General features: G+C 37.3%; 1 protein-coding gene across 1 annotated transcript in view; it reads right to left on the bottom strand.

Moving 5' to 3' along the window:
* Window positions 1-29: 29 nt before the first annotated feature.
* crlf3 (cytokine receptor-like factor 3) overlaps window positions 30-14,470 on the bottom strand; it is a 26,865-nt gene continuing 12,424 nt past the window's right edge. Inside the window, exons 3-9 of the mRNA XM_049467691.1 lie at window positions 11,353-11,560; window positions 9,842-9,929; window positions 8,340-8,517; window positions 6,661-6,883; window positions 5,000-5,138; window positions 4,119-4,231; window positions 30-2,585 (exon numbers count right to left, since the gene is read on the bottom strand). Of these exons, the coding sequence (XP_049323648.1) occupies window positions 2,320-2,585; window positions 4,119-4,231; window positions 5,000-5,138; window positions 6,661-6,883; window positions 8,340-8,517; window positions 9,842-9,929; window positions 11,353-11,560 (1,215 nt within the window). The 3' untranslated portion in view covers window positions 30-2,319. The remainder of the gene's footprint in view (window positions 2,586-4,118; window positions 4,232-4,999; window positions 5,139-6,660; window positions 6,884-8,339; window positions 8,518-9,841; window positions 9,930-11,352; window positions 11,561-14,470) is intronic.

The raw sequence follows: 14,470 nt of genomic DNA, 5'->3' as shown, positions 1-14,470 counted from the left end.
AGTTCACAGTAAATAAATTCAGTGCACACTCAGTGTATACTAGTTTTATTTTAGTTTGTGGCAATTGCAATTTTTTTCATAGTTTTTCAGAAGGCACAAACAAATGAGGTAAACAAATATGTGAACCGTCACAGTTTTATAAAAGTGTATCTACATACCTGGAATAGGGCACGACCGATACAGGGATATATGAAGCTCCTGTGAGTTTATCAGGTTCCAGGGTTGAGGTTTAGTGCCTTGTTTTATAATATAGCACTAAACAGGCATCACCTGACCATTCTATTAATACTATACAGGCTGACCATTTGAATTTTTACACAGAACAATGAAAAAAGCCTAATCTTTATCATAACAATAATACACATTTATGAAATGAAAACAGGACAAATATACGAGAAACGAACGCTGATAAGAACATTAATATTATTTTAAGACTTGAAAACTAAAAGCCACACTTGACCATTCACAGTTGATCATAGTAAACTGAGTACTTTTGGGTTCTAATTATTTTGTTTATTTAGCATTTTGTTTATTTAAAAATGGCAGCAGTGTGGTGTAGCCTCATTTAAGAACTGGGCTTCCTTTACAAAGATGAACATTCTCTTAAACAGCAATGTGTGATCTAAGTACCTTTGTTCAAGTCCTGCAGGAAAAACCTCTCCTGCTTATTTAACATTTAGGAAGTTTATTTTCCTTGAACCCTGGGGACCTTGCATGGGCAGTGAAGCTTTTTAGTTAAGCTAAAGGAGCTTTAAAACAACATATTTCTACATTTGAAATGGGTTTAGTTTTACACTGATGTGAATCATGTAAATTACAGAAATGCAGTTGGTGTAACCAGGAAATAAGTGATTTCATTTAGTTTTTCTAACATGCATTACCAGACACTGTTGTCTTTTGTCTAACAAAGTTACACTATATGGATAAAGTATTGGAACACCCTGCTTAATCACTGAATTTATGTTTTAATCAGTACCATTGCCACATATGCATAATATTAGGCAGCTAGCCGTGCAGTCTACCTTTACAAACAGTGAAAGAATGGATGGGCTCTCCAGTGTGGTACTGTAATAGGTTTTCACCACAACAAGTCAGCTGGTGAAAATACTCCCCTTCTAGATATTTTACAATCAGCTGAGTGATATTACTAAAAAGTGTTTAGAGCTGACAAGCATAGTGTAGAAATGTCAAAAGTCAGAGCAGAAAAACATCAGGTAAAAAAATTATAATAATAAACTGTGAGTTTTAACAGTTTGCATGTGTACATTTCCTTCTTGTGAGTGCAGCTGTGGAACTGCAACGAAACAAAACAAAATCATGTGCACACTAAACTAAAAAACTTAGTTTAGTTTAGTCTTTGAAGTGTGGAACAATCCTGTGAACTCCTTTCTACATTGAGCGCAAAAACTTCGCTTGAGAAAAAAGAACAGCCGCAATGCGCATTGCACGTGAGGACAACTGTGAATTTGAGAGAAACAAAAACACTTGAAAAGGTGAAAATGAGGCTCGAGTGATATTCAGTTGTCTGTGAGAAGGAAATTTACACACACAAAATGGTTAATTTTTTTTTTATCTGGTGTTTTTGCATCCCTGACTTTCAACATTGATGTGACGCCATATTTAACACTCTGCTGATTCCATTAGGGGAATTCAAACCTGCTGTTAGAGCTATAAAGGGGGACTGACTCCTCACTAATGTCTATGGATTTAGAATGGGATGTCATTAAAGCTTTTGTAGGTGTCCCAATATAGTTATCTATATAGGGAAGTTTTTTAATGATACCGATGAAATGTGCTGTTATTGATTTTTTTTTTTACATTTAAAGCTTTTCAAAGGCAAAGTAAACACTACTCTTTACCAAAGTAACATTTTAGCAATGAGCAGCCCAAACATGTTCCTAAAACATTTTGTTAGAGTAACTCAGCAGACATTGGATAAGCTGTATTTGTGCATTTGCACATCTGTCAGCAATGTATGCAACTTAAACTAGCCGAATGAATTCATTAGGACAAACATTTGGACATATAGCGTATCTGCTCACTGTGGTGTTACAATAACAGAGCGTTTCTGCTGGAGCTGTTTAGAGCAGAGGTGATTTAACACTACTAACATCAACTACTGGAAAGAAGCAGGTTTCTGTGAGAAACTGCCTCACTGTGATGCAATTAATCACAATAATGATACCCGTCATCATATCACACACCAAAAAAAAAAATATTATAATAAAGAAAGAAAAAAAAAGACTGTTGCAGTTCTGGCAGTGTTCACCAGGCCTCGATTATTTTCCTCTTTAAACCACAGGAACGGAATCACCTGCTTCAGAACACCAGCACCTTCCAACCAGGGTGCACAAAGGAACAGCCGAAAAACAGGCAGTCCACCACCTGGTCCAGCAGCCAATAAAAAACCACCTCGCGGTTTCCTGAGCCAATCGTGACTCTCAGTTTGAAGTTGCCACCGTCGCTGGGGTTGTTGTTGTTGACAGGAAACAGGCTGACCACCTCCATATCGAATGTTACAGCTGAACCCACTGTTATGGCGGGCAGCTGATTGGTCATCTCCTTCCCGTTAACAAACACAGCACCTGTGGACAAATACACAACGGCTCAGTTCAGCAAATATAACGGCATTTTTTATGGAAGGGTTCCTTTGATGGAATAGTTTAACTTTAGTTTAAATAACTATGACCATGAATACAAATGCAGACAGCATGAATATTTTTCAGTTTTTAGATGTTGAACCTTTCCTAAAGAAGTGCAAATAAAATGTTCTGAGGCCACAATAGAATTTCTTTGCCTTGTACATTTAGGACTGATCTTATTTAAATGATGATGATTTAAATAAGCTACAGTTGTGCTCAAAGGTTTAGATAAACCAGCAGAATTTTTGCTTTCTTTGCCTTTTTTAGAGAATTTGATTAATAAAAAACTTTTTTCCAATCATGGTTAGTGGGTGGGTGAATCCATTTCTTATCAAACGACTGTTTTCTGTCTTTAAATCATAATGACAATCAAAAACATCCAAATGACCCTGATCAAAATTCACATACCCCGGTGATTTTCACCTGATTACATGCACAGAAGTTGACACTTGTTGAAATGGGTCTTAATGGCTACTAAAGGTAACATCCTCACCTGTGACCTGTTTGCATGTAATCAGTGTGTGTGCATAAAAGCTGAGTGAGTTTCTGGGATCCAGACAGACTCTTGCATCTTTTATTCAGCCACTGACGTGTCTGGATTGTGAGTCATGAGGAAGGCAAAATAATTGTCATGGATTCACAGAAAAAGGTAATTGAACTATATAAAACAGGAAAGGGATACAATAAGGTATCCGAGGAATTAATAATGACAATCAGCAGTGCTCAAACTGGCATGTGTAAAAACCAAACCACGGTCAGGTGGACCAACAAAAATTGAGGCCACAACTGCCAGAAAAAAACTGTTCGGGATGCAAAGAAAAAAACATCTGCTTGAAGTATTTTGCCTACAATATGCTGAACAGCACAGAACTTCTGGAACAAGCTAATTTAGAGTGATGAGACCAAAATCTAACTTTTTGGCCAAAACCATAAACATCATATTTACAGAGGTCTCAACAAGGCCTATGATGAAAGGAACACCATTCATACTGTAAAACATAGAGGTGGATTGCTAATGGTTTGGGATGTATGCGCTACAACAGCACAGGAAACTTGGTCAACATTGAAGGAAAGATAAATGCTGCATGATATCAGCAAATACTGGAGGCAAAATAGCCCGGAAGCTGCGCATGGGATGTACTTGGACTTTCCAACATGAGATTGATCCAAAACACAAGGCCGGGTGGACCCGTCATTGGCTACAGCAGAAAAAAATGAAGGTTCTGGGGTGGCCATCTCAGTCTCCTGACCTCAAGATCCTTGAGCCTCAATATCTCAAGCGCGCAGTGTAATAAAGGGCTTCATCCAACTACTAAACATGGTTTTTGTGTTATCATTCATATTCTTTGTAAAAAGGCCAAGAAAGCAAAAATCTGCCATTCTGAACGAGCTCAAACATAATATAAACAATTTTGTGAAACAACTGCAGGACTGAGGGAGTGAAGAGAGAGAATCCACTGAGCTGCTGTACTGTACCGTTGGTGGAGATGCAGACGGCCTGATCTCTCTGCAGGGATTCTGCTCCACTCTGGTTATCCACACACACACCAACACTGTCTCGCTTATCCATCTGCCCAGCTGCTGAAATCCTACACACACACACACACACAGTCTCAGCTCTGCTGTACTTTAGTTTATGTTCTAGATAAGTAGTTCTCAAACCTTTTAGACCGTGTACCACCAATGACTAAACTAAAACTTACAAGTACCACCTACACGCCATTTCACAAGAACACATCTACCACACACGTAGTTATTTATACACAGTGATCTAGACATGTATCCACACACATAGATGTTGCCATATCTTAAGCCAATTGTTTTTCAACTGTTGTGTGAAGCTTGCCACTTTTGCAGGCTGTAAGTTAGTATTGTAAGCTGTTTGATAGGTTATTGTTTCTGGTTAATACAGTATTCCTACTAAGAATCTCAGAAGAAAAAGAACAAGCAGTGAACTGCAGTGTTTACTTGCTTATTTAGCTATTAATTGTGCTGCAGAAACTGGTGTGAACTGTTGATGACTGGTTGGTTAATATAGTATAACTTGTGGCATCCCACAGGGTTTTACTCTTGGGATGTAACTGATGTTAATAATGATAAAACTGTAGCTCTGAGTATAAAGGACTGAGGTGTAGCTTACATACAGAATCTAAAGGGTAAAACACTAAACACAAACTAATGTAATGTTAGATAGAAAATTACAGTGGAAACTATAGATTTCAGTCCGTAATATTTTAATGCAAACAGAATTTTTTTTAAGGTCTTCTAGTGTACTATATTGGGATGCCAGTGGTACCCGTACCCCAGTTTGAGAACCACTGTTCTAGATAAAAGTTCACAAAAGTAAAGAGCCATACTTGAACGTAAGGGTTTGTCCACAGAAGTAAGTTGGGGAGCTGGAGTAGAGCACGCCTCCTCCGCCGGTGTTAGAGTCACTGCGCATCGCAATGTTCTTCCTACTGCTCAGGATATACCCATCTACTCCTGGACACCACTCTAAAAAACACACACACACAGATTAGATTACACTGGACTGTAATGAAGATCTGATCACATTTCAGCTCAAATTTATGATAAAGTCCTTGCAAACTTTGTACTGGTACTGTGTATATAAACAATATGGACAAAAGTAATGCATCAGCTGCTCATTCTTTTTAGGCTTTAAGGGCACTATAAGGTGCCCTTAAAATCCTTTAATTTTCCCAAAAATTGTCAGTGTGCCTTATTCTACCTTAATTTACCAGTCAGGTTGTAAGACGCAGTAAAGACCCTCCGCTGGAGTACAGCGTTAAAAGTAGGAGTTTCAGTGAAGTTTATCCAGCATCGAGTCTGGAGCAGTATTAGCATTAGCTGCTAACTGCAGCGCTAGAACATGAGTATATTGGACTGTAGTCCACTGCTAACCGCTGCTGCTAACCGTGCTAAAATACTGGACATCTAAGCTTACTGTAGGTAAACAGAAGCACTTTATTCACCCAAATAAAATGCACCTTATAGCCTGTGAAATACGGTAATTCTCTACAGGGACTAATCAAGCTGTGTGCCTGCATTTACACAACTGTGTAAGCAGATGTACAGCAGTAATACTTTCACACCAGCACTATATGCTCTTTGTAAATGGACTCTGTAATTACACACCTGCAGAAACTAACCACTCAGGTTCAGACCAAAACAACCGACCCGAAACCCGTTACAGGAGGGGGTCTGGAGCGGATTGATCCGACCCAACTATCAAATATACTCCTTTTATTTGAGCAAAAAGGCTGTTAAATGCAGTTTAACCTGATATATTAACCAGATAATAACCATAGCTATGGAAAATGCTTCTCCATCCTAAGATGTTTTCACACTGAACACCATATTTATGAAAACCTCAACACTCACGGATGTGTGATTCTGTTTACTACTCGGACATCTGCGCTGCTCATTAAAACTGCATTTTCTGTGTTCACTGTTAAAGCAGCTTCACTTGTGTAGTTTGTTGAGGCACATTTTAGTGTATTTGGGGTTGTGCCTGTGTGAAAACAAACCAAACGAAAGGGGAAAACGCTTCAAGTAAACAAACTTATCAGTTGATTAGGACCAGAGAAACAAACTACAGGTGAAAACATCCTTAAAGTAGCTAAATGCAATCATTATAATCAAATATCTACACACAGTTATGTTAGAGCTGTATGTTATCATGTTGAAATCCACAGCTGTAGGTGTAAGAGTGAGTGTATGTACAGGTGCATCTCAAAAAAATAGAATTACGTTGAAAAGTTACTTTTTTCAGTAAATTAAATTCAAAATGTGTATAATATTAAAGCTGTATAATATTTCATCTGTATTACACACAGAGTGATCTATTCATTCTTTTTTTATGATGATTATGGCTAACAGCTAAAGAAAAATAAAAAAATACTTTTAAAAAATCAGAACATAGGTTCTATGTTTTTTTTTTATGAGGTTCTTTTTTTGAGATGCACATGTATCTAAAAGTGTGTGTGTGTGTGTGTGTGTGTATGTGTTTGTGTACCATGTGGTATGAGGGTGGTGTATCCTGTCTGTGGGACGCTCCACGGGCTCCACTCTGTTCTTCCCTCTCCTCGTGCACACACTCTGAACAGGTAATCAGTGTGTGGGTCCAGGTGCAGCACCAGAAACTCACACTCCCTACCGATATACGCGTCCTCATACTGAGTCGCGTTACTGCGGCGATACTGCAGACGGTAATCCTGAGGGTTAAAGTCTTCATCCACCTGCCAAAAACACACACATAAAAAATGAGTTTGTAATTATGATGGATTATTCACCAGTACAACAAAATAAAATATTACTGTTTTTTAATAACCTGACAGAGTCTATAAGATTTTCTATGTTTTGGTTCTTTGTGCTGCATTGTGGACTAAGGAAACATTACCTGCTGAATTGGATTCAGACCAAATAATAAAAACTGAAAAATTCAAAGTTTGGACCAAACGAGGTAAGTAAGAAACATCCTTAGTGTTTGGCATCAGTGTGCATCAGTCTATAGTCTATTTATTTCATGAATTTGATAAGATATTGATCAGCAGAGATGGCAGCTAAAAGTACTCCACTCTGTCTGGAAGGACAGCCTTATTAATTATAGAAGGCCACTCACATACAGCACACTCAGCATATTAAGCATTGCTGATTGAGTTGAACAAAAACACCCCAACAGTTCTATTTAGTATGTTGTTAAATTTACTAAAAATCTTGCAGGTATTAAACCTCTATTTCTCCAGCAATGTTTTTTTATGGACCAATCCATAGAATTAAGACCAATCTGTAATGTATCTGTTGTGGCTGGGCAAAACATGATTGCACAGAGAATGACTTCATCTCCTATTTCTAACTTACTGTTTATTTTTAGGATTTTAGAAAACAAAACATGACACATCTGCTTATATCTGTATCTCTTAACCTCAGTTCAGCTTTTGATACAATAGACCACACTATCCTTCTAGAAAGATTACAGACCATGGTTGGAGTTACAGAAATTCCTTTATTATGTTTCAAATCCTACCAAAAGTGAGATAGGAGTTCCTGCAAGCACTATACTGGCATTCCGTCAAAAGCTTGTATTGATTATAACATTTTAAATGATGAATAAACTCCTACATGGGCCATCACAAAACCTGCTGTCCACATAATCTTTAATTCTTGGTTAAACTCAATTATTAGTTTTTGGTAATATATGTTTAAAATGAAAGAATCCAGGGGTTTATAGACCTATGTCACTGTGTTAAACTGAGATGGTGGTGCTGTTTTCCCACATGATCACTCAGGTTTGCTAGTGTTTCAGAATGCTCTCGTATCTATGTTACCATTTAGCTCCCTCAGTTTGATAAGGATGTTTATGCAGGCTGATCTGATTGTAGTCATTAACCACGCTCTAATAATATTTACTTTCCCTGTATTTCATAATTTCATTTGTATATCTTTAACTGCAGTAAATAATTACCATTGCTACCTTCCCTGCTTTGACTATATCAGTACACATGAACACAACAATACACTTGATGGTATGGTATATGCTAATAAAGCTTTGGTTTGATTTTGATCTTTAGAGCCAGTATAATTCAGCACTAATGTTATCTGTGTCTTCTAGCTGTTCAAAAACTCTCAGAAATGCTCTACAGTTCTGCTGGGGTGTAACAGTTTAATGAAAAGTGTGTTTGTGTGTATGCTCACCTTACACCAGCGCACAAACACGCTGCCCGGTCTCTCCACCAGCTCCTCGATCTGTACAGGGGGGTGTGCTGAAACGCTGCCGTGCCGTGCCACCCGCTCACGCATCACGTGCAGCAACGAGTCGTCCAGCTGTGCAGAGAGGCAGGGAACATCCACCAGTGCAGGAACCTCTGGGAGACTGCAGACACAAAACAGACACTAAACATTAACTTTTTCATTATTTGAGTCAATTGTTTGGTAGTTTATGGCCTTAATTTATTTTACATTTGTCCTTTATTTAGAAATAAACAGTGTGCTTAAGTTATTGTGGCCTATTCTGATTGTCTGCTATGGTCGGGAATACAAAATATGCACTTTTTGGTTACTTACTTTCTATATATGGACTTTACAGTACAAAACAGTACTAAACAGTATGTTTTAAATTTAATGTCTAAAAAATGACAAGTCTTGAGATAAGCCTTTTACACTGAAATGAAATAGAAAAATAGAGTACCAAAGTGAGTACACCCCTTATTTTTTTTGGTAAATATTTTATTATATCTTTTTTTTTCATTGGTCAAAACAGAAGATATGACACTTTAATACAATATAAAGTAGTCAGTGTAAAACTGTGCCCTTAAAATAAGTAACACCAAAAAGTCACATGACCCTGAGGAGGGAAAATGGCTTACTGGGCACATTTTGTCCATTTTCACTAAGGGGTGAATTTACTTTTGTTACGTTTGTTGCCAGTGGTTCAGACATTAATGGCTGTGTGTTCAATTATTTTGTGGGCAGGGTAAATATTCACTGTTGTACAAGCTGTACACTGACTACTTTACACTGTATCAAAGGGTCAGATCTTCATTGTTATACTATAAAATGGTAATGAATATTTACAAAAATGTGAGGGGTGTACTCATTTTTGTGAAATACTGCACACTCATTATTTTATATTTTATTCATATTCATCCTCAGGTCAGCCACAGCAGATCAATTATAGCCTTAAATGATGTAAAGGCGATTTAGGTGCTGATCTTCAGTAAATCTCATCAGGGTGGAGTTTAACCCTCATAAGCAGGCTTAGGACATAGACAACCCCAGTACAACGTAGAACACAGAACAGCACTGGAGCAGAACTAGTGAATTATGATCAACCAGCTCTCAGGATCAGCTAGAAATATTAATCAGCGATTCCATATTTAGGCTGAAATGGGCACCTACTGATACATACACAACTGATCCTTCCATCTCTAATTTCAATACGATGTCACATTTTTGGTTGCTGTTAAAAAAATATTTACTTTCTGACTGAATATTTACATATGTAGTTCATGTGAATTAGTCGGTATTACAATTAATGACTTAGAGCCTACTATAAATCACTCTGTATCCACCATAAATTGCTCACATAGTTTATTCACTCTAATGTATTTAAAATTAATTATTTAGTATAACGTTTTAATACACATTTTGTCTTTAACACACAGATTAAACAGATAGACATCTGGTGTACAGCTCACCTGTCCAGCTGGATGTTGAGGGCTTTCTTAGCGAAGCTGCAGAGTTTATCCTCTTTATCACTGATCCCACAGCGAATAGCAGCTTCTCCTGCAGGACAAACAGCAATTAGAGGAGAGTTAGAGGAGTATTACACACTTCCCATATGTCATGCCTCCATAAAGAAAACGAGAACTGAGCTCAACCTTTAATCAGCACTTGATCTAATGGCTGAAATTACTTAATCAGAAGATCCTTCTGCCTGCACACTGTTCGGAGGTGTAACATAAACATTTACCAATTTCTTCTACATCCTATTGCCATTTGTAGGTAGAAAATATTTTTTAATAAATTAAATTGCATAGAATAAAAATACTAGTGAAGTAAACAGTAGTGATAATTTATGTTTTAATATTAGTTTTTTTTGTCTTGAACAGCTTTAATTACACCCCAAGCTCACTCAGAATCAGATTTTCCTCCTCTCTGATCATTTTATCTGTAAGCGCAACAATTTTTAACTTTCACTGTTAAAAGGTGCAATTTAATTAATAATAAGAGTGAGAGAGTGTGACAGACGAAACTGTGAGAAGGTTACGTTTTTCAGGCCAATTTTGTGCTTTGCTTCCAGTTACCAATATCAGACTGTCTAACTTCTGTTGTTAATATTTAATAATCTGTTCTTGTCTCATATGTTGGATTAAAGTTTGTCTTGTGCTGCTGAATAATAAAAGTAAACTGAACCAAAATGTTCAGTTGCTCTAAACACTCCTCTGTTATGTCAACATCCAGAACTCTAAAAATACCCATCATACACAATACAGGATGAGAAAAAAACACACCAAACTTTTAAACATGTACAGCTCTTTCACTCCTTTCTCCTAAAGATTTAAAGGTCACTTCACATCGGAAGCATTCAGGGAGTGTGTTCTTGCCATCTGTCTGAGAACACAAATACAATTCAGTGTTTCCCAAACAATTCACAAGTCTTACACACGCCTCACATCCTAAAAAATCCCAGCTCTTCCGTCCTGCTAAATTCTCACGTTGTGTTAATATATATATATTCTGTAGAAATATTTGACCATTTATATGGTAAAAAAATGTGTATGAAAATGTCTCTGTATGGTGCATCATCCGTAATATAATTAAAATAGACTTTTATTGGTGGAAAACCATCTCGGGTTTTGGTAATACAGTTAAATCATACACACTTTATACAAATCCAGGATTTTTGTGAATGTTTGATTTTTAATATTTAATGTTTAATTAATTATTAAATTTAGTTAAAAATAGGACAAATATCAGTGTTTATAATGTGTGTTTCAACATTTGTTTAAGGAGCTAAAACTAATAATTACTACTGATTAAATTTGTATTAGTAAAAAAAGTGTAAAAATAAATCTTTATGTATTGGCATGGCAGTCCACTCTGAGCAAGGAGGGAACAGAGAAATTCTGAATAAATTACGACTTGAAAACCCACAGAAAGGGTTGTAGTGGCTGTGTGTGTGTGTCTGGGTGTGTGTGTGTCTCACCCTCGCGCAGCAGCTCATCTGCCATGCTGACTCCATGCTCAATGAGTTTCTGGCAGTCGTCCAGCGGGCTGACGCTGTCTTGCTCGATGGCGTCCACTTCCTGCAGGAGTGTGTTGAGCCGGTCGCTCAGCAGGCGACTCAGTGCCGTCTGCAGTTCCTGAAAGTGTCTCCGTAGGGTCTCACGAGTGTGAGTGGAGCTGCCTCGAACCTGCAACACACACACATACCAATTAGCTCATACCAAACTAGTATTACTTAAACATTTATAATCAATGTTCTTAACAATACATAAAATAATTAAAAAATATGTCCACCTGCTCTACTACTCTCTCTACCTCTCTACTGCTCTTCTGCAACAGCCATACACTAGGTTGTGGAATACTGCTGTAAGGATTTGATGGTATGTTCTGACACTCATGTTATATTCTCGATCTAGATGAAGAGGTCACTCTCCCTGAAAAATGGTTTCCTAGAGGTAATGGCTGAAGTTCCAGTACTGTAGAGAAGTCAGTTCCTGTGCTGCAGGGATTTATACTCCTCTATCTACCAGATGGCATTAAGCACAGTGGCTTTAGACTCATGCATGGCTACTCCAGAGCATCATATTGGCAATGATTATCTGTGGTGATTATGCAAGCTGTGCAACTGCAGTGTTCCTTCCAGACAAACCCAAATATTTTAGTTTCACTGTGATATACTGTACAGATATACTGTGTTTGTTTTAATCAAATTTAGAGACAACTTTCATAGTATAAAAACATACGATCCTATTTATAAAGTCTGAGTTAAAGAACAGTTTTCTTTTTATGTACAATGGAATCCTCCTAAATAAGCAAAAACCAGGAATTAGGAATTTATTGGTGTCATATTAACAGAATTTGACAAAAAATATTCTTCTCTGCTGTTTTACCCAGTTCATTTAATTAGCGCCACCATGTGCATGAAGCAGTAAAAAAATCTAAATGGGGGCGAGTCTTAGGGAGGTTAGGCCCTATGTTTCAATACAAATATCAATATTTGATGACTTTTGATGATTTTTTGTTTGCAATACATTATTAATATATGATATATTTATGTTTGTCCGGCACCAATCTTAAATGTAAACAAAACATTTAAAATTAGTACTGTGTTTTTAATAATCAATACAGTATTTAAAAGAAATTGCAATATTATATCAATATTTCCCTACACAAATAATTATTTCAACAGTGTAAATCAAATGTCAAGGTAGATAATTGATGTACATCCACAATTTAGTAATTTCCAGTTCCACCAACTCCTGTTAAATTAGTTTTAAACATTCTAAAACTTGGTCCTAACTCCTCCTTTAGACTGTGTTAGGTCCTAAATGTCCATTTTACACTTCCCATTCACCTCCCCTCCGTGTTCATTCTGAGACCTCCCTGTAATAGTTTACTGTTATTTTCAATACTCCAATGCCGTAAGATCTGATTCTTTATCATTTAATTCTTTCAGTACTGTATAAAGCATGTATGCTTTTTTTATTTAACTCTGGACTGGAGTTTAATGTTGACATATTTTGCCTACATTGCTGATGAAAACTGAAGGTAGAAAATAGCAACCCAGTATGCAAAACTTGTTATAAGTCTCTCCAGAACTAAACAGGCCACACCGGCAACCTGGCTAAACATTCAGATGACAAGCACCCCTACCTACACAGAGCTTTAGAATTGAACCGTTTATGCATCAGAAATATGCTAATTACTCGACTTGTCATGTGAACTTAAGATCATGTTTATGTGTTCTCGTTTTAACTGCAAATAGCCCATTATACTCTTAAGCCAGCTGCACACTGAATGTGCTGTGGGGTGCCGGGAAGCCATTTGAAACCATTATTCTTAATGCAGGTACACACACCAGTGCCAATGGCACACAGTGATTGTGAGCATTGTTGTATTCCTTGGCACGTCACAGCACATCACACAGAATTTTATATTATTACACTTAATATAGCCAAAACAACACTACAATACTTTTAGTTATTGTAAAAACTTTGGTTAGTCCTCCTCAGCCCTTGTTTGTTGCTAATTGACTCCTCATCAGTTGTAAGACTCTTTCGCTAAATGTGATTGGTCCAAATCTTAATTTATTCTAAGATTCCTCCCCAAATTGATTCAACTCTATTGACGTCTTTTATAATTAAAAATACAAATGTTTGAAAAGAATTAATAAAACAGAAATGATCAAATGAAAAGGAGTAAAGAGTAAGAACTGGGAAATAAAAATATATATACATTTTTGTCTATGAAATATGCTTTACCAGACCTGCTCACATGTTTGAGCTAAATTTGTCTCTTCTTTCTGTCAGAAACGGGAAGTTAAACTGTCACTGTGACATCACACTTCAACAACAGACTGAATCAGAAACGGAACATTTTCTTATTTGGTCATTACAGGCTGGGTAACTGAGTTGCAATGGTGTGTGTGTGTGGGGGGGGGAGTAAAAAGGAAATGGTTGTTAGAGAATCTGAGCTGCAGTTAATTCTGAAATATGCAGCGCAAGTCTACAACAAAGCCCAGAGAGGCAGGAAGCCCTGTGGTTTCTTAGCGTGAAAAAACAGTTCCCCTGAGAACATCTGTAAGAGAACCTCACTAAACTCCTCCATCAAGTGGTACATTAGTCCAATTCACTCAAACGACATGTGCTAATTACTTCTCTGTATTTTTGACAGCACATTAATCGAGTGCATAGAATACTTTACCTTTAATGGGTCTATATGCTACATTTATTTGTCTTAATAACCCAGAGTGTGAGTTTCTCCACCATATAGATGAGTTCTGATCTGATTGGCTGTCCTGTATTGTGCCCTATTCAAAGAGTAGTTTGAGTTAAGTCACTCCTTCTAACCTGTGCAATAATGGGCATGGCTAAACTGCTGAAGCCTGGAGATAAACTACTCTAGGCAGACTGAACACGACTTAACACTGCTGTATGTTAGCTGGGCAGAGTTAATAACCCTGATAACTGTAGGATCTTAGTAAAGAGATCAGACTGAATGTAGGCGGAGCATCTGAGGCGGGCCATCTAAGGCGGAGCATCTGGCTGCCTTGACCACAAATTATCTTGCTGTGTAAACTTCAGCTGCACGTTCAGCAG

Source organism: Astyanax mexicanus, chromosome 19, assembly GCF_023375975.1.
Source record: "Astyanax mexicanus isolate ESR-SI-001 chromosome 19, AstMex3_surface, whole genome shotgun sequence".
Classification (NCBI taxonomy): domain Eukaryota; kingdom Metazoa; phylum Chordata; class Actinopteri; order Characiformes; family Acestrorhamphidae; genus Astyanax; species Astyanax mexicanus.
This window is presented reverse-complemented; position numbering and strand designations above follow the sequence as displayed.